This window comes from Sorex fumeus, unplaced genomic scaffold (assembly GCF_029834395.1).
Source record: "Sorex fumeus unplaced genomic scaffold, SorFum_2.1 ptg000047l, whole genome shotgun sequence".
In the NCBI taxonomy this organism is placed as follows: domain Eukaryota; kingdom Metazoa; phylum Chordata; class Mammalia; order Eulipotyphla; family Soricidae; genus Sorex; species Sorex fumeus.
Window position 1 is genome coordinate 51,014,563 of NW_026606104.1, and position 20,163 is coordinate 51,034,725.

The window sequence follows — 20,163 nt, forward strand, 5'->3', positions numbered from 1 at the left end:
GACTGTAGTATTACTAACTTTGGAATAAACAAAGCTGTATGTAGAATAACAAATTAGCAAAGGGATAACTGATTCCTATGAATATAATACATCTTAGATTTATTGATTCTCAGATCTCTGAACTTTTTTCAGAGATCACTCTTTTTTCCAAACCAGTGTACAAACATAATTCTTTTGATAACAAACATACCATTGTTCAATTATGAACATCCATGCCACACTTAGATAGCAAAAATAGGTTATTCTTAGAGACTTTCTTTATTATTGGAAAGGATTTTAGAAAGCAGACATTTGAGAGGTTTCTGTAAATTTTATCTTCTTTCTTTGTAGTCTCCTTTCATTGTAATTTTATACCTGCTTTGGTTCACATTGCTACTTTTTTTAGCCATTAATACTTAAGTAAATCACTTTCACTTTTATAAATCAAACTTGTTTTTTCCCAAGGATTTTTGAACTACCTTTTTACAGTTATGGGGTAGTGATAGTATCCTTACTGTTCATCATTTCTCACAGCTAACCTCCACTATCTCCATTCTGTTAAGGGAGGTAGTAGATACAATGGTGCGACACTTCAAGATGCAAATATTTGGTGACCGGCAGCCTGGCTATGATGGCAAAAGAAACATGTACACAGCACATCCACTGCCAATTGGACGAGATAGGGTAAGTGTTAGTAATAAGTTTTTACTGTACTAGTACTTCTGTAAAAATTGATATTAGAAAAACGTTTCCTTTTTCACAGATACTCTTTTTGGGGTATTGGGGGCCACACCTAGTAGTACTTGGCTACTCTCAGCTCAATGCTTGGAGGTCACTCCCAGCAGTGTTTGGGGAATCAGGTGATGCCAGGAATCAAACCCAGGCATCCTGCATTTAAAACATGCACTCAATCGATTGAGCTATCTCTCTGGCCCAACAATTCAGTTTTTAGTGTTGTTTCTTAAAATAATAAACTTGTAAATCTGTTCATATTTTCTTTCCTTAATTAACTGATAATTGAAGATGAGATCAACATTAGAATTTTGATTAATTTTTATCATCTTATGTTTCAAATTTCTCATTTTATGAAAGTGAATGTGAATGATGGAGCTTTTATAAATCACAGAAAATTATCTAACATTCACTTATAAAAATATTCTTAATACTACAATAACTTTCTCTTTCTTTCTGTCTTTCTTCCTTGTGCTCTGGGGCTACTCCCAACTTTGTGCTATACGGTTGCTCCTATATGATCATATAGGTTGATCCTGGGGACCATGTAGTCTTAGGGATTGAGTCTGGGTATCACACATGCAGAAGATGCACATTCGCTCTTTGCATTATCTCTCCAGCCCCGGCCTTTAAAACATTTAACTTCACAGGCCAGAGCGATAGTAAAGAGAGGGCATTTGTCTTGCACATGTCTGTCCCAGGTTCAATCCCTGGGATCCCATATGGTCCCCCGAGCACCATCAGGGGAGTGCAGAGCCAGGAGTAATCTCCATTGCTGCGTATGACCCCAAAACAAGACCAAAAAAAACCACCAAAAAACACATTTAACTGCAGAGGCCAGGTATGTAGCTCAGAGATGAAGCACATGCTTTGTATGTATGAGACCCAGGTTCCATCCCTGCCAACATCCCCTCCAAAAAAATACATTAATTTTAAAACTAGAAAAGTAATGCATAAATATGTATTCATTATGAACTTATCCGTAGTCTAGAAATGTAATGGTTTCCTACCTCCCCATCTACCTGTACCCTTTAATCCCATTTTCCTTTTGAAAAGAAACTAATAAATGTTTGCTATATAACCTTTTAGATATGCATATAAGCATATATAAATAAATATGCATATGTGTATATATGTGTATATGCTTATGCTCCACTTCTGGCTCAAGGCTTACTCCTGGTTCTTCACTCTGCTATTACTCCTGGTGGGATTCAGGGGTCTATATGGGGTGCCAGAGATTAAACCCTAGTTGACTGCATACAAAGCAAGCACCCTACCCACTGTGCTTTCTTTCCAGCTCCTCAGATATATGTATTTATCATCATCATCTTGGTTTTAGGCTACACCTGGCGATGTTTAGGAATAACCTATGCTCAGTTCATGGGGATCACTTCTTGTAATACTCATGGTACCATGTGGTGCTGGGGATTGGACCTCGGTATCTTGCATGCAAAGCATGCACTCTACCCTTTGAGCTATCTTCCTGCCCTATAGTTATTTTTATATGCATTTCATATTTATGTACGTCTATGTTCTTTTTTTTTAAATTATTTATTTATTGAATCACTGTGGGAAAAGTTACAGAGCTTTCAGGTTTAGGTCTCAGTCATGTAAATATCAAACACATTTCCCTTTACCAATACTTATTTTTAACCGCAAACCCCAATAGAACCCCACCTCCCACCCCTCCCAATTCCTGTGAGGCAGATGAGTTCTAGTTATCACTCTATCTACTTTGACTAGATTCATTGTTTCGATAAAAGATGCACCATTATTATTTAGAGTTTACGACCCCCCCACCCCCCCAAATCAGACATGCTGAAAAAGCGTTGTGAAATGATTTGCTTTCTACAGCTGGGATTAAGAATTAAATGATGGTTTTGGATTTCTGCTATTTTACTTATTAACACTGGAAGTATTTCTATTAAAAGTTAAATAGTTAAGAGATTGATTTCCGTGCTCTGGAGTCGTGGCCGTGCCGGAGAGCCACTCGTGGGGGGCAACTGGTGACCTCAGTAGGGCGTGAAGGACGGATCGGAACGCTTCCCTTCCCATGAGGTCCCTGCCGCCCCCGACCCCCGGCTCAAATCTGCTGTCCACAAGGCTCCCGTGCGGCCGCCATCTTTCTTTCCAGAGAGGAGAGGGCATATGTTCTTTTTTGATTGTGTATTGTTCTAGGATGTTTTTGCTTACTTAGGTACCTGGGCTTGAATCTAGCTCTTAAAATACATGAGACAAGTGCTCTGCTACTGAGCTACATCACTGATCCCTACTTTGTCCTTTTTAATTCATGTGTTTTTTTTTCTGTTTTAAAGTATACAGAACATTCCATTTGCTATTTTAACTAGTTTAAGTGAATAATTCAGTGGCATTCAGTATATTCACATTCTTATCAATGTGATTATCAGTCTTGACCACAATTCACCTCTAGATTTTTTTCATCATCCCAAACCGAAACTTTGTACCCATTGAACAATAATTGGCTAGTATGCTGGTGCTATACTGAGCAGCAGAGATGCCTTTCATTAAGCAGTAACTATTTCGTTTCTCTTACTCATTGCTAATCAGTATTCTTTCTGTGTTTTGCTATGAATTTTGACTGTTCTAGTTACCTCTGTAAGTGGAATCACACAAAATTTATCAATTTGTATTTGGCTTATTTTCTATAGCACAGCGGGTAGGGCGTTTGCCTTGCACGCAGCCAACATGGCTGACCCGAGTTCGATTCCTCCGCCCCTCTCGGAGAGCCCGACAAGCTACCGAGAGTATTCGATATGCTAGACACAGTAACAACAAAAGTCTCCAATGGAGACGTTACTGGGCCCGCTCGAGCAAATCGATGATCAACGGGAGGGCCTTTACTTACTTTTACTTAATGTCTTAAAGGTTCATCCATGCCGTATCATTTTCTTTATTGTTTAACTATTGCATAATACTCCATATAAAATTACTTGCCTAGTGATGAGCACTGAGATTGTTTCCAGTGTTTTGAAATTATAGGAAGTGTTAAAATGAAAGTTCTTTTGTATATATTATATTGAATCTTCTGAGATCTTTCAGCTCTTGTAAATAGATTGTATGTATATATTTTTTCCTTAGGTTGATATGGAAGTGACCCTTCCAGGTGAGGGTAAGGACCAGACCTTTAAAGTGTCTGTTCAGTGGGTGTCAGTTGTAAGCCTTCAGTTGCTGTTAGAAGCCTTGGCCGGACACTTGAATGAGGTGCCAGATGATTCGGTACAAGCCCTTGATGTCATCACAAGACACCTTCCCTCCATGAGGTTAGTGCCCTAAGTTGGGTTCTTTCCCACTGATGACAGACTTTGTTTTTTAATAGATTACATTGGGACCATTGAAAAGTTTCTACACAAATCATAATTCAAACTTTCTTTCAATTTACAAAGAATGAAGTAAAGATATTTCAAACTTCCATTCTGAAACGTGCAATTCCAATTCCTTGTATCTTCAGGTATACTCCAGTGGGCCGTTCCTTTTTCTCACCTCCTGAAGGTTACTACCACCCTCTGGGAGGGGGCAGGGAAGTTTGGTTTGGTTTTCATCAGTCTGTGAGACCTGCCATGTGGAATATGATGCTTAACATTGATGGTAAGTTACCTTTATTTATTCACCTTTTCACTCTTTGGGCTGGGTTTTTGTTGGCTGCTTTGTTTGTCCTTTCCCTTCCCTGAAGCTAAGTATTCTTCCTCTCTGATAGTATCTGCAACTGCTTTCTACCGGGCTCAACCTATCATTGAATTCATGTGTGAAGTTTTAGATATTCAGAATATCAATGAGCAGACCAAACCTCTAACCGACTCCCAGCGTGTCAAGTTTACCAAAGAAATCAGAGGTAGGTATTAGCACTACTCGCTTAGGGGTATGTATTTACATTAGTCTTGAAGGTATTCTCAGTATAGTGCAAGAGCATAGATCTGAGTCAGCCACACCTGGGCTTTTACCCCATTCCAGCTAGTTCTGTCAGAGGCCCTTGGACAAATTACCTAATCACCATGAAGTATAGTTTATTAAGCACTAGAGAAACAATATGCGCTTTGCATATTGCTGTGAAAATTAAATACACTTTGATTTATAATGTGCTGTCTTAGTGCCTGGCACATGTCAGGCATTTAGTGTCTGTTATTTCTAGTTAAAAACTTGCATCTTGGGCTAGGATAATAGTTCAAGGGGCTAGACTGCATATGTAGGAGACTTGGGTTCAATACCTGGTACTGTATGATTTCCTGAGCAAACAGAAAAGGGACCCCCCCCACCCCAAGTACTGTGCAAGTAGTAGCCCATGAACACTGCTAGGTGTGACCCCCGTACCTCCCCCAAAACCCATTTCTATATTAATACAAAAACAGAAACCCAATTATTATTCCTTTCTAAGTTTATCTGTTCTTAATTTGTTGTTAGCTATTTCTCTTATTCACTTATAAGCTTCCTTAGGGCTATTTACAGACCTGAGACTAAGAACTAGTGCTTAATTATTGCTTAATATTATTGAATTAATTAAATTAATTCATACATGTACACATAATGTCATATGGGCTCTAATGTCTTCAGGTAAGATGAGGCTTTAGCCTATTCATGATAAAATTATTCCCGTATCCTGAAACTTATATACCATATAATAAAATGCTTTTCTAAAGACCACATTCAAATATATTTTTGTCACTATGGTATTAATTATTGTCGTTTTGAATTTTTTAAACTTTAGGTCTTAAAGTTGAGGTGACTCACTGTGGACAGATGAAACGCAAATATCGAGTTTGTAATGTCACTAGACGGCCAGCCAGTCATCAAACGTATGTTAACCACATCTTAAAGATAACAGTTACATTTTTTATAACAGAAGGTACTATAATTGTTTGAAAATTGGTATTCTATTTGTAATTTTACAGTTTTTAGTTGCTAGATATTCTTTCTTTTAGTTTTTGGGCTATACCTGGCAGTACTTGGGGTTCTACTCCTGGTTTAGTGCTCTCTATGATGCTCAGGGAACCATGTAGTGTCTGGTATTGAACCAGGGCTCCTTTATGCAAAGCATGTGCTCCAACCCATGCCCAGGATTGTTAAGATCTTAAGTACAGAAGTTTTAAAATGTTCTTATTTGTAAAATATGTTTCCTGCCTTTAATCAATATTTTCTCTTAGAGTATGTGAAATGTACATGAGCTTTTATTTAACAATACAATGTCATTGCAAGTATCACTTATTATAATATTGAAATTCGCTATATGGCTCAAAGATTCTTTTAGAAGTCTTTGAGTCATATAAGTTTGTTACGGAAAGATAAAAACATGGTCTGTGTGTGTGTGTGTGTGTGTGTGTGTGTGTGTGTGTGTGTGTGTAAATCTTTCTCCCTCCTTATGGACGCAATTTTTCTAATCACCCAGCTTCTTTTGGCTCCACTGTGATCCTAAAGGAAAAGAATATATAAAAGTGCTTTTGTGAGGATAGGGGGTTGGGGGACTTGGGCCATACCTGGCAGTGTTTTAAGTCTGTGCTCAGAGGTACTCTTTGTAGTGCTCAGGTGACTATAGGTGTGGGACCGAGCCCAGACCTCCACATATAGAAAATGCATGTTTAGTCCATTGAGTTATCTCTCTAGTCCTTTGAGTTATCTCTCTAGCCCTATAAAAGTGCTTTTAAAATAACCATTTGTGTAAGTTTATTTTTGGAATCAAGACAATTAACTCATGCCTGACATAAACATAAATATTGGCTCTTTTGAAGTGAACAAACTTCAACCATTACTTACTTAGTGTTCCTTTCTCCACTCCAGTTACCTTTTCTCCCATTGCATGAGATAAGCTTCCAAGCTGTGAGGCAATACTTCTGACTCTTATTTCTACTGTCCTTAGGCATTGCACTGTCTGTACTGTCCTCCCATTGTTCATCGATTTGCTCGAGCGGGCCCAGTAATGTCTTCATTTTGAGACTTGTTGTTACTGTTCTTGGCATATCAAATACGCCATGGGTAGCTTGCCAGGCTTTGCCGTGCGAGCGAGATACTCTCGGTAGCTTGTTGGGCTATCGCCACAGCGTTAGCTGTGCTATCGCCACAGCGGTAGGGCATTTGCCTTACACGCAGCCAGCCCGGCCGAGCCGGGTTCGATTCTTCCGCCCCTCTCGGAGAGCCCAGCAAGCTACCAAGAGTATCTCGCCTGCAGGGCAAAGCCTGGCAAGCTACCCGTGATGTATTCGATATGCCAAACACAGTCCTTAGGCATTATTCTCCTATTATGTTACTTTATATTCCACAAATGATCCTATGTTTGACCTGTTTTTTAAATGATTATTCAAGATAGAAAATGTTAGTAGGTTTCAGTTTGCTTACTTATTTAAGAATAAAGAACTTGAGGAACTTTCTAAAAAAATCGTTTTCTTCTATAGTTTTCCCTTGCAGCTAGAAAATGGTCAAGCTATGGAATGTACAGTAGCTCAATACTTTAAGCAAAAGTATAGTTTGCAGCTGAAATATCCCCATCTTCCCTGTCTCCAAGTGGGACAAGAACAAAAGCATACATACTTGCCACTTGAGGTAAGCTAAAGATTTTTTTTTTACCAATCTGCCAATGTCTTGAGTTAAAAAAAAAAAAGCCCTAAGGGTTGGGTGGTGAGCAGTAATGCATGATATAAGATATTGTTGGTAAAGTCTTACGATGTAAAAGTTCTACTTCATAAATTGATTTCTCTTTGCCTTTTGATAGGTCTGTAATATAGTGGCAGGACAGCGATGTATTAAGAAGCTTACAGACAATCAGACTTCCACGATGATCAAAGCCACAGCAAGGTCTGCTCCTGACAGACAGGAAGAAATCAGTAGACTGGTCAGTAAGGCGTGGTCTTTAAGATAAACTAGTTTTAAGATTGGGGGGCAGGGCGGGGGAAGCACAATAATAGAAAACTCCAAATGGGACACAGTTACTCTTTGGTTTTTATATATGCAGGCTTTCCTGTTCTTTAGGTGAAGAGTAACAGCATGGTGGGTGGACCTGATCCATACCTTAAAGAATTTGGTATCGTTGTGCACAATGAAATGACAGAGCTCACAGGCAGGGTACTTCCTGCTCCAATGCTGCAATATGGAGGCCGGGTAAGCATTTTATGTTCTTCGGCAAACTGCTTTAAACAACCAGTCAAACAAATAATCCAGGGTTTTCCCACTATGGCGCTGAATTTACCCATAATTTTGCTTATTATTGCTTTTTCGTCTTTTGACTAATACCACATAGTTTTGTTTAGTCCCTCATCGACTTTTAAATGATCATAGCTTGTAATATCTTTTCTCTTTACTTTTGTTTCCTTATTTTTTTTTTCTTTTAAAGAATAAAACAGTAGCCACTCCCAACCAGGGTGTCTGGGACATGCGAGGAAAGCAGTTTTATGCTGGCATTGAAATTAAAGTCTGGGCAGTTGCTTGTTTTGCACCTCAGAAACAATGTAGAGAAGATTTACTTAAGTGAGTATCTTTATATTTTCAGCTTGGTTCTAGCCCTTCCAGATGTAAAAAATACTGACTTTATATGAATTTACTGTGAGCTCTGGCACTAAACCCCTGATTCCTATGGTGATATCATCCAACTAAAAGAAAGAGTGTTTCGTCCCAGCCCTGAGATTTTAGCAGCCTCTTCTTACTCGTCCTTCCTAATGGTGCCATATTGGAGGCTCTTTCACGGTCAGGGGAATAAGACCCTTTATTGTTACTGTTTTTGACATATCGAATATGCCACGGGTAGCTTGCCAGGCTCTGCCGTGTGTGTGTGTGTGTGTGTGTGTGTGTGTGTGTGTGTGTGTGATACTTTCGGTAGCTTGCTGGGCTCTCCAAGAGGCATATAGATATATTTCCCTCTATGATTTGTTGTCTGCTGTCTGAACCCCATCAAATATGGTGTGGTAATTATGGAAAATCGGTACGGAGTGTCTTATGATGTGTCATGTGGCCGCTTTCGCAGCTGGGCGGTCCAGGAATATGTTCACACGTATGTGAGGCTCTGCCTGAGCGTGTGGAAAGTGGCCTGGAGCGTGATGGTGATTCGGTAGTGGAGGTTGGCTGCCGGAGTTGGGTCCCTTGGGGCAGGGAGGACTCTCACCCGCCCCTCTGGGGCGCTCCAAGTGAAAACAGCCTGGCACGGAGTCCGGTGGCATGGTTATGGGGGCCTCATTTTTATGCTCCCTTCCAGGAAGAGCAGCCATGGGTTCTGGAGGGTGACCGATGAGGAGACCCTCTGGTGCAGGCAGAAGGTGTCTTATGGGTGTGACCCGTGGGTCATGGGAGACTGGGGGAAGCAGGCAGAGGATCTCTGCTCCTGGGTCCTGTTGAGCCCAGAGTCACAAAAACCCATTACCTGGGTTCTGTGGGACTACGTATATATGTATATATACATATATATGTACACAAACAAGATCTGTTACCAATTTGCATGTAATCCTAAACATACTGATTTTGTGTCAGTGTTTCCATGTTCCCTATTAAACACTCTCCTAACTGTTCTTATAATAGGCTTTGTTATCTGAAATTTTGACATTGCTTTTTCTTCAGCTCTGAATTAATAACCTGAATGATTAAAAATAATCTTTGGATGGGAATGCTTTTCTAGTCCCTGGGGCCTGGCTGAGGCATAGCTATTAAAAAATTAAAAATGATAATCTGATGGCTTAATAATATATGTTGTTCTGCATTGTACTTTGCAGCTAGACAGCAGTCAGTTTTTTGACAGCTAGTTAAAGATGAGTTTTTATTGGTTTCAAATTTTGGGTAAGAATTTGCAGAACTAAAAACAGTATCTTGGAGGGAAGTAAATGCTAAGAACATAGGTGAAATAAAAGCACTTGCAATTGGTTTTGTTTTAACAGGAGTTTTACTGACCAGCTTCGTAAAATCTCTAAGGATGCAGGCATGCCTATCCAAGGTCAACCATGTTTCTGCAAGTATGCACAAGGTGCAGACAGCGTGGAGCCCATGTTTAAACATCTGAAAATGACATACGTGGGCCTACAGTTAATCGTGGTTATCTTGCCTGGAAAGACACCGGTATATGGTATGGACACTTTTAATGTTGAATGAGGGATGATTTCAAAGTAGTAGGTGTAGCAGTCAGGGTAAGTTATACAGATATCACAGACAACCCCAAGCTCTCTGGCTCGAAGCAACAAAGGTTAGTCTTGCTCCTGCTACCTATCTGCTAAGGGTAGATTTCAGCCTCTGATCCTTGTCATCTGACCATATCCACTCTGAGACCCAGGTTGGCAGAGCAATAGCCATTGGGAATGTTGCTGTCTTGTAGTAGAGAGAAATAAGAGCTCTGAATGGCTCCGGATATCTTCAGTTTCAAGAGCACAGCAGGCTACCTGATTCTTCCCTAGCTGTCTGGAGGAAGTGGGAGTCAGGACCGGGACTAGAAATGCAGGGAGAAGGAGGATTTGGGCATGAAAAACTCTTCTATAGCCCCCGAACTAGGGAGGGCTGGAGTGTTTGGTAAAAAGGACTCACAAATGTCAGATTGGGGGAAAACTGAGAAGCCTACCCCTATCAGGGAAGGAGGTATTTAGTTTGTATCTTTTATGAGAAGAATGATGTAAAATTCTTTTGACTATCTTGCAAATAAAGGATTTGGAACTACAGAGCAGCCTTTTGAACTTTATAAAATATTTTAAGTTTTCTGTAAATTTGCTTCTTTTATTATCTTCTCCTTATCTTTAATGCTTAAATGGGGTGGGGGTGAACAAAATATCGTAACATTCCAGGGTTTGGCGTGTGTACTAGAAGGAGGAGAGCAAAGGAGGCTGATTCCTTTGTCAGACCACTTCTGTGGCAGAGGAACCTCCAGGATTGAATGGTGGCAGCAGCATGAAGGAGTAAAGAAACTGGTTTGGGGCTCAAACCATAGTACAGCAGGCAGGGCATTTGCCTTGCATGCCATCAACTTGGGTTCGATCCCCAGTACCCCATATGGTCCCTGGAGCCTGCCAGGAATAATTTCTGAGTGCAAAGCGAGGAGTAAACCCTGAATTCCTCTGAGTGTGGCCCTAACATGCCCCACTCCAAATTTAGATCAATTTAATTTTTTTTTTAATGTGTGGCCTGGGAGATGACTCACAAGTGTAGAATGCATGTTTGGTATGTGACATCTCAAAACTGAAATCTGGTAACACTCCAGGCAGTGACCCTGCCATGCTCCCCCGAACATGCCAAGGAGTCACCCCGCCATGGGAGCATCTCATTGGGAGTATACCCCAGAACTGCTAGGTGTGGCCTCCAAACAAAAACATATTGTCCTGAAGTTCAAAAGAGAAAAGATTCAATTGTGGCAAGTACCTAGCGCAGTGGACTCTATTGTAGGCAGTCTAGCAATGTCAACCTGTAGGATTTCTTCTCTTAGAAGAAGCTCTTCTCTTAGAAATTAGAACATTAGAAACATTTTAAAATTCATTAATTGATTTTTGTAGCGGAGGTGAAACGAGTTGGAGATACCCTCCTGGGAATGGCCACACAGTGTGTCCAGGTGAAAAATGTTGTGAAGACCTCACCCCAAACCCTTTCCAACCTTTGCCTGAAGATAAATGCAAAGCTTGGAGGAATCAACAATGTGCTTGTACCTCATCAAAGGTAAGAGTCTGAACTCCTGTGTTTTATTGGGAGAGCCCGCGTCTGATATTGCTCAGCTATTATTCTTGGCCCTGGCCTCCGAGCTTGCTCCCAGCAGTGATTGAGGAACTACGTGGTACTGTGGTTGAACCCAGGTCTCTGGCATGTGAAGCCTGTGTACAGCCCATTGCACTATCTCTCTGACCCCTGAACTCGATTTTTTTTCTTTTTTATTTATTTATATAGGTATTTGGGATCCAGTTAAGGGATTTATACACACAACGCATGTGCTCTACCACTAGCTTCCATCCCTGACCTCCCACTTTTTAAAGTTGAGATTTATTTTACAGAGCCAAAGAGGTAGCACAGTGAGTTGAATGTTTTCCCTGCACTCATTGATTTGGGTTCAATTCCCAGTACCCCATATTCTCCCTAGAGCACTGCCAGAAGCACTGAGCACAGGGCCAAGAGAAAAGCCCTGAGTACAGCCCCATGTGACCCAAAAAACAAATATTTAATTTACATACTTTGGGTAAAGCTCACAAATCTCAAATATGCATCACTCTTACTTTTTTCTTCGCTCATGTAATCACTGTTCAAGTTAAGATGTAGGGGCTGTCAGACCTTAGCACTGCATATGTTAAGTTAGTTTTTTTCTGTTGAATTTCCAGGATCCTGAGAGCCTGTTTAAGGAAAACTTTCCCTTTACACACATAGGATTAAATTTGTGTTCAGATTCTTTTAAAAGAATTCTCCCCTTCCATTTCTGCCATAATCAAAGTACCACGTTTATTTCTTCAGCTGATTTGGATTTACTGTTTTGGATTTCACAGATACTTAGCAAGACCAAGTCTAGTCCCTCTGTAAAACTGTATTTGTATCTGGTGAATTTGCTAAACTCAGATATGTTCATCTGTATTTCTCAATGGCAATATCTTTTTCAATCCGAGCAGGCCCTCAGTGTTCCAGCAGCCTGTCATCTTTCTGGGCGCGGATGTCACACACCCTCCAGCAGGCGATGGGAAGAAACCCTCCATTGCTGCTGTGGTTGGCAGTATGGATGGCCACCCCAGCCGGTACTGTGCCACTGTTCGAGTGCAGACCTCCCGCCAAGAGATTTCCCAGGAGCTTCTCTATAGCCAGGAGGTAATCCAGGACCTTACTAACATGGTTCGAGAGTTGCTGATCCAGTTCTATAAATCTACACGTTTCAAACCCACGCGGATCATCTATTACCGTGGAGGAGTATCGGAGGGACAAATGAAACAGGTACTCCCATTTTCTTCTCGTTGCTCTAAAGGCTTCTATCGGAAGGAGTGTCTTTCTTTCATGTCACCCTGGGTAAATCAGATCTGAGAGATACTAGGCGAGTTCTCAATTTAGCATCATTTTATTTCTAACTCATAGGTAGCTTGGCCAGAACTAATAGCAATCCGAAAGGCATGCATTAGCTTGGAAGAAGATTACCGGCCAGGAATAACCTATATTGTGGTACAGAAAAGACATCACACACGACTCTTCTGTGCAGACAAAACAGAAAGGGTAAGAAAACATAGGGAATGCTTTATTGTCTGACACAAGCAAATGTGGTTTTGAATGAGCATCCATTTATTTTCCCCTTAGAGGCACACGGGGCCTAATAATTATTAAATAATAATAAAAATACTAAGTAAAGTAAGTAAGTAAAGGCCCTCCCGTTGATCATCGATTTGCTCGAGCGGGCCCAGTAACGTCTCCATTGGAGACTTTGTTGTTACTGTGTCTGGCATATCGAATACTCTCGGTAGCTTGCCAGGCTCTCCGAGAGGGGCGGAGGAATCGAACTCGGGTCGGCCATGTTGGCTGCGTGCAAGGCAGATGCCCTACCCGCTATGCTACTAACTTCAGTTTTTACCTAGATGATGGATTCTGAATGATGTAGGAGTCAAGACTAACTATTCTCTTGTTGATTGAAATACTTGTTTCTAGAATTTTTAGAGTGGAAATCAGAAACATGCCTGGTATATAATGCTGTTACTGATAACTTACAAAAGGAGGACTGTTATGCTTACAAAAGTATAACAAACATATACTTTCAAATATGCTATTTGAAAGTATATCTGTTTGTTGCTTGCTAGGCTTTTTGAGAAGGGCAGAGGAATTGAACCCAGCTCGGCTGGGCCAGCAGCTTGCAAGGCAAACACACTACCGCTGTGCTGTTCCCAAGGCACTTCTAGAGTATAAAGAAGAATTTGATTTCCAGATAATTTTGCGTCAGTGGGTTGGGAGGTGGGCCACACTTAGCTATGCTCAGGGCATGTTCCTTGCTCTCTACTCAGGGGGGGACTATATGTGGTTCCAGGAACGAAAAAGTCAGCTTTGTGCAGGCAGTTACCTGCTGTATTATCCTTGGGCTCTTACAAAGGATATTTTGGGAGTTTTTGGTTTTTTGTTTTTTGCCACACCTCGCAGTGTGGCAGGGGCTACTCCCAGCATTGTGCTCAATAGATTTATCATTTCTGATAGTACATGGGACCCATGGGGTTCTGGAGATCTAACCTGAACCACCTATCAGGGTCCAGGAACACTGCACATGTTCCACCCAAAAGAGCTCTCTCTCGATCACTGTGCAGGGAATTCTTGCTGAGGAACTTTGAATGCCTGTGATCTTACTAACGTGGGCAATATGCTTCTCTCAACCGTAATGATTTCGACTGTAAAATGTAATAAGAACAATACCTGCCTCATAGGGAGATTATGGGTATCAGATTAATAAATGAATGTTAATTTGGTGTACAACCCACAGAAAAGGCTTTTTATATTATCGAGTTATAACCTGATATTTGCATATAAACTCGGCAAGTTGTAGGTACATAATATTGATGACTTTGCTGCCATGATTTTTTTATGACATTGATTCATCTTTCCAAGCCCTCCCTAATCCATCTCCTTGGAGACTAGTTCTTTCAGTTGCCCAGTCCTGTAACCTTGCGGATGACTCTGATTATTTTCTAGTACACTCTTAGTTTTTGTCTCTGCTCCAAGACTGAGCTCTTTCTTTTTTCTGAAATATTAGAGAGCTCAAGTTTTTAACCTTTGGATTCCAGGTTTTCCATTCAACACAGATTCAAATGTTGTCTTCTAAAATTGCCTAAGCACTAAGTAAACATCCTTCTTAGTTTTGTTAATACAAATTCTCTCAACTCTTGCCCAAACTCTGGAAAGAAAACGTTTTGTCATTCCCTCCTTGGCTGCATAATCTCTCCATCTCTCTGTCACTGTGCTGACCCAGTAGCTTTAGGACCTGGGTTACCTTTCTAGAACCTGAAGCTTTGTCATCACTTTGCTTTTTAACACTTTCACACCTAAACCTTCAAGATAAATTGGCTATTTTGCCAAGATCATTCCTGGTAGTGCATGGGACCCATGAGGTGCTGGTTCCACTTACTAGGGTGGTCCAGGTTAGATTACGAAAGTCTTTCATTCTCTAAACATGCCTTTTGCCAATCTCTATTCTGTATATTCTGTATTATTCCACTTTCCTATTATCTTTGCTTCTACTCTCAGACTCATAGAAAACTTCATTAAAATAAAAATTGCTTGGGGCCAGAGCGATAGCACAGTGGGTAGGGCATTTGCCTTGCATGCGGCCGACATGGGTTTGATTCCCGGCATCCCATATGATCCCCTGAGCACTGCCAGGAGTAATTTCTGAGTGCAAAGCCAGGAGTAACCCCCGATCATTGCTGGGTGTGACCCAGAAAGGAAAAAATAATAAAAAAGAAAATAAAAATTGCTGTGCCAGAGAAATAGTAAAACAGGTAAGGTAAGCCTTACAGATTCAATCCCCAGCGCCCTGTGAAGAATGATCCCTAACACATAGCCAGAAGTAATCCCTGAGCACAGCTGGGTGATGCTCCCTATCATATAATAAACCAGATCATAAATTTACAAATGCAAATTTTTACCAAACCTCTAATGCTGTGGTTTTTTTTCTTGGTGCGGGGGGTGGGGTGGATGGGGAATTGGAGGGGAGATGTTCAAACCAAACATGGTGGGGACCTGATGATCGAACCTGGGCCTCCCAACATGAAAAGCACGGGCTTACCCTTTTGAGTTATTTCTCCAGCCCTAATACTGTGATATTTTCCACCTCTGTGTTCCATAGTATGTGTTCTAAACTTTTACACACTTTTCCCTCTCAGAAAACAAAATCTAGGCATTTTTCTGGCTCCCTTGACTGTAGTTTCAATTCTAGTTAAATCTTATTTTTCTTATTTTCTTCCTCAAATCTCAGAAGTTAATCTTTCCATCTGTGCTTTCTTTCCCCTTTATGCTTTTATTCCCATTCCTTCTGCCTTCTCTGGAGCCTCACTTCAAAAATTAACCATTGTGGCTGGAGCGATAGTACAATGGGGAGGGCACTTGCCTTGCAGGCGGCCAAACCAAGTTCAATATCTGGTACTCCATATGGTCTCCTAAGCCCTACCAATAGCGGTAGTGATAGGGAGTGTGAATTAGTAGTAAGCGCTTAAAACTGTTGGGTGTGACCCCAAAGCAAACACAAAAAATATCCAAAAATTACCCATTTTTGGACTGGATGCTTTGCATGCTAGAGGCCTTGGATTCAGTCCCCAGAATTACAAGGTCCTCAAGCAATGCCAGGAGTCACCCCAGCACAGAACCACTGGGTGTGGCCCCAAGAACAAACAAAATATATTACCCATAATCTCCTCAAAACTGGCTCTCACCCGTTCTGTCACCTTTTGTCTCCATTGCTCTCTCAAATTCCCGAGCTCTCATTCAGTTGCCCAATAAACATTCCTGCTGCTTTATTTTTCAGTCCTTTCATGGCCAGACTCTTAGGGAAAAATTCCTTGACTATTCTCTCTATCTTCTCATGTCATGTATTAGTTCTTTGTAGCCTGACTTCGGTTTAGTAAAGTGGTTCTCAGAGTGACTTTTCAAATCTAGTCATATCTTGTCAGATTTCAGCACTTAAGAGTTACGTGATTGCAGGGCTGGAGTGATAGCACAGTGGGTAGGGCGTTTGCCTTGCACGCAGTCAACCCAGGTTCGATTCCCAGCATCTCATATGGTCCCCTGAGCACCGCCAGGAGTAATTCCCGAGTGCAGAACCAGGAGTGACCCCTGAGCATCGCCGGGTGTGACCCAAAAACCAAAAAAAAAGAGTTACGTGATTGGGAGCTGGAGCGATAGCACAGCGGGTAGGGCGTTTGCCTTGCATGTTGCCGACCCAGGTTCGAATCCCAGCATCCCATATGGTCCCCTGAGCATTGCCGGGTGTGACCCAAAAAAGAAAAAAAAAAAAAAAGAGTTACGTGATTTCCAGGCTTACTACTCACCTCTGTTATCAGGTTTTCCTTAGACCTCTTCCTCCTCTGGACCAATAAACACCGATGTTTCCCTAAGCATTTCCTGCTTTTCCCAATCTCTTTCTCAATTTCAACTGACTTTAATCTCACCCATTTTTCTGGATTCACTTATTTGCTCATAGTAAACCTGTATTTCCAGCCCCAGGCTTTTCTATGTAGCTCCTGATTTGTGTTTCCAGTTAAAATATATTAATTAGATGCTCTGCAGACCTTTTATTGGCCAAGAGAGGAAAGGCCTGGGCCATGGTAACAAGCAGCTCTAAAGTCTTGGTGGCTTACAAAGATTTAACTTTTTGCTCACATTCCACATTTGTTATAGCTCTTCAGCAGCTGTGACCCTGCTGTCCTCCATTTGAATCCGAACTCACAGAGCAGCCTTGGGTGGGGAGAGTGGAAGGGGTTATTTTGCTAAGACATTCTACCAGAGCCCGGGAAAAGATACACAACAAGCCTAAACTGGCTTAAAGCCTCTGCCCAGAAGTAACATGTTTCAGGCCACGTTCTATCAGCCCAAGCTATGTTATGTGGCTACTCCTGAGTTAATTGGGTGGGGATGTAAACGCTACCCTTAGGGAGGAGCATGGAGATATTTGGCACGGTGTGACAATCTTCTACAGGCATTTCAAGCAAAACATGTCCAAACCTTCTCCTTATTGTTTTATCCTCATCCAAAACCTATTCCTCCCCCAACCTTCCTTTTCTTTTGGTGCTTGGCATTGGCGTCTAACACATCAGCCAAGTAAGAAACTCCGGGGTTATCTTTAAACTCTTCCCCTTGCCTAGCACCCTCATATCCAGTTGGTCAAATAGTCCTCTGTTCCACCAAAAAACTATTTGCCTACTTCTTCCTCTTATGTGTGCTTTCTGCCCTAAGCATTAGCAAGTGCCCTGTCTTCATTCCTTTTCCACCTGCTGTCAGGGCTAGCTTCTCAGCAGATCTTATCCTTCCACTTCACTGCTCAGAAATATTCCCATATCCCCCACTGGGGAAGTGCTCGAAACTCCATCACCCTCTTTTTTTGTTTGTTTGTTTTCTGTTTGGGTCATACCCAGTTATGCTCAGGGATTACTCCTGCTTTGCACTCAGGAATTACTCCTGGCAGTGCTTAGGAAACCATATGTTATGCTGGGAATTGAACCTGGGTCAGCCGTGTGCAAGGCAAAAGCCCTACCCACTGAAATAGTGCAAGGTAAGGCTTAGAACTATAACATTGGTTTTGCTAATTCCCATTTTGGTGTATTTTTGTAGTACAGCATTTTCCAATGATTTATTTTATTGACCCTTTGAAAGTATTAGTGCTATTGAACCTGGTGAAGCAGTTCCAGGATTTCTTATCTAACCTTTATTGAATATAAAGAATAAAGTGGATTTTCTCCCTTCTGGAATCATATATATATATATATATATATATATACACACACATACACATATATATGTGTATATATATGTGTGTGAGTATATGTATATATAATTTCACATACATGTATGTGTATGTATATATCATACATATACGTGCATATATATGTATGTATCTTAAATATCTTCCCCCTATTTCAACTGAGTGAACATATAAATATATAATCTGTAAATAGATGGCATTAATTGCAGTACAAAGCCATAGGTAAAAATCATTCTTTTTACTGGATGAGGGAGGTGGTTGCAAGGTCTGTAGCACATTCTTGCATGCAGGAATCCCAGGTTCAGTTTCCACCACTAAATGGCCCCCAAGCAAGGCCAGTAGAGCTCTGAGCCAGGAGTAGCCCCTAAGCACCACTAGGTGTGATTCACCTGCATAATATTTTTTTCTGGATTCTCCTAGAAAAACCATGGAATATACTTGTTAAAAGAAATACTTAAAGGATGAAGTGATTGGGCTAAAGGAAATCTGCAGAAAATTTAATGTCTTAAACGGATTTTTAAGACTTTAAGGAAGTTTACTAACTTGTTACCAATTAAGACAAAAGGGGAAAAAATTAGCCTGAGCTCAGTTTGATGCTTTGATGACTAATTACATGATTTTGGCTTTTGTAGGTGGGGAAAAGTGGCAACGTCCCAGCAGGCACTACTGTGGATAGCACCATCACACATCCATCTGAGTTTGACTTTTACCTCTGTAGTCATGCAGGAATTCAGGTAATTTGGAAGCTGGTCTAGATCTTTTATTAGATAGGGAAATGTTTGCAAATTCAGAAACTAGCCTGAATAGGTTTGTTAAGAAACTGGTTAATTCTTGTGTCTTAGAACTGTTGTTTGTCTAGGTATCTGCTTGTAGGGGTGCTAGGCAGGAGGACTTCTGAGTTTAAGGAATAGGTGCCAGTGATTCCATCAGGTTGTCAACTCATGTCAAAATACATTAATCCTAAAACTCTCTCATCAGGGAACCAGCCGTCCTTCGCATTACCAGGTCCTGTGGGATGATAACTGCTTCACTGCAGATGAGCTCCAGCTATTAACTTACCAACTGTGCCACACCTATGTGCGGTGCACACGCTCAGTCTCTATTCCAGCCCCTGCATATTATGCCCGACTTGTAGCATTCAGAGCAAGATATCATCTAGTGGATAAAGATCATGACAGGTATGTGTCTTATGCACAGTAAAATCTATGTTAGCATATTAAAATAAAATAACAAACTTCTATCGGAAACTTTTGGTTTTGGAAAGTGTTAAACTTCTTTTAGGGTTTAAATTCAAAAGAGTGCACGAAATTGCATGTGTCTTTGAGAGCTTGTAATGCAATTTTTGGTTCAACAAGCACTCAGGCTTGTTCATACTTGTTTGATGTGACTAAAATCCACCCAAGAAGAGGAGTCTAATTTGAAGTGGCTTGTGGTTTCCCCATAGAGCCAAATGCATCTTTATTTCTGCTTAGGTCATTTTGGCCAAAATGCCAAAACTGAGGGCTGGAGCGATAGCACAGTGGGTAGGGTGTTTGCCTTGCACGCGACTGACCCGAGTTTGATTCTCAGCATCCCATATGGTCCCCCTGGTACCGCCAGGAGTAATTCCTGAGGGAAGAGCCAGGAGTAACTCCTGTGCATCTCTGGGTGTGACCCAAAAAGAAAAAAAAAGCCAAAACTGGCACAGTTACCTGATACCGTAGAGCAGGCATAGTCCTGTGGATTCCATTTCATGCAAGGGATAGACTGGACTTACCACTTTGCTTTCACTACAGTCTGACGACTGACAATTGTGGGAGGAGAAAGGAACAGGGACCAGATCATTCTCATTCCCAAATAGGGATTTCAAGAGAACTGGACATTTTGACCTCTGGCTAAGCTGCTATTAAGTAACTAAACAAGTTATCTGCATCAATATTCTCTTCCAAATGACCATCTGTGAAGTGTAGCAGTTTCTGGGCTCTTCCCCAAGTCTGGATTCAACTGCAAAATAGTAGACATTCCACTGCAAGTTTATTTCTGTAAGGGTTGAAAATACGCTATTATGGAAAATGCCCAGCCATGGCTTTGTATCTTTTTTTCTT

General features: G+C 41.1%; 1 protein-coding gene across 4 annotated transcripts in view; it reads left to right on the forward strand.

Moving 5' to 3' along the window:
* AGO4 (argonaute RISC component 4) overlaps nt 1-20,163 on the forward strand; it is a 37,570-nt gene that overhangs the window by 11,097 nt on the left and 6,310 nt on the right. For 3 of the 4 annotated variants that reach the window (XM_056122742.1, XM_056122743.1, XM_056122745.1), the window contains 15 exons: nt 543-663; nt 3,811-3,992; nt 4,181-4,317; nt 4,427-4,561; nt 5,432-5,519; nt 7,110-7,257; nt 7,427-7,546; nt 7,684-7,812; nt 8,045-8,178; nt 9,573-9,757; nt 11,166-11,325; nt 12,258-12,573; nt 12,712-12,846; nt 18,712-18,813; nt 19,058-19,257. In XM_056122742.1, coding sequence (XP_055978717.1) covers nt 543-663; nt 3,811-3,992; nt 4,181-4,317; nt 4,427-4,561; nt 5,432-5,519; nt 7,110-7,257; nt 7,427-7,546; nt 7,684-7,812; nt 8,045-8,178; nt 9,573-9,757; nt 11,166-11,325; nt 12,258-12,573; nt 12,712-12,846; nt 18,712-18,813; nt 19,058-19,257 — 2,292 coding nt within the window. The remainder of the gene's footprint in view (nt 1-542; nt 664-3,810; nt 3,993-4,180; nt 4,318-4,426; nt 4,562-5,431; nt 5,520-7,109; nt 7,258-7,426; nt 7,547-7,683; nt 7,813-8,044; nt 8,179-9,572; nt 9,758-11,165; nt 11,326-12,257; nt 12,574-12,711; nt 12,847-18,711; nt 18,814-19,057; nt 19,258-20,163) is intronic. The other variant, XM_056122744.1, reaches the window with a different exon arrangement.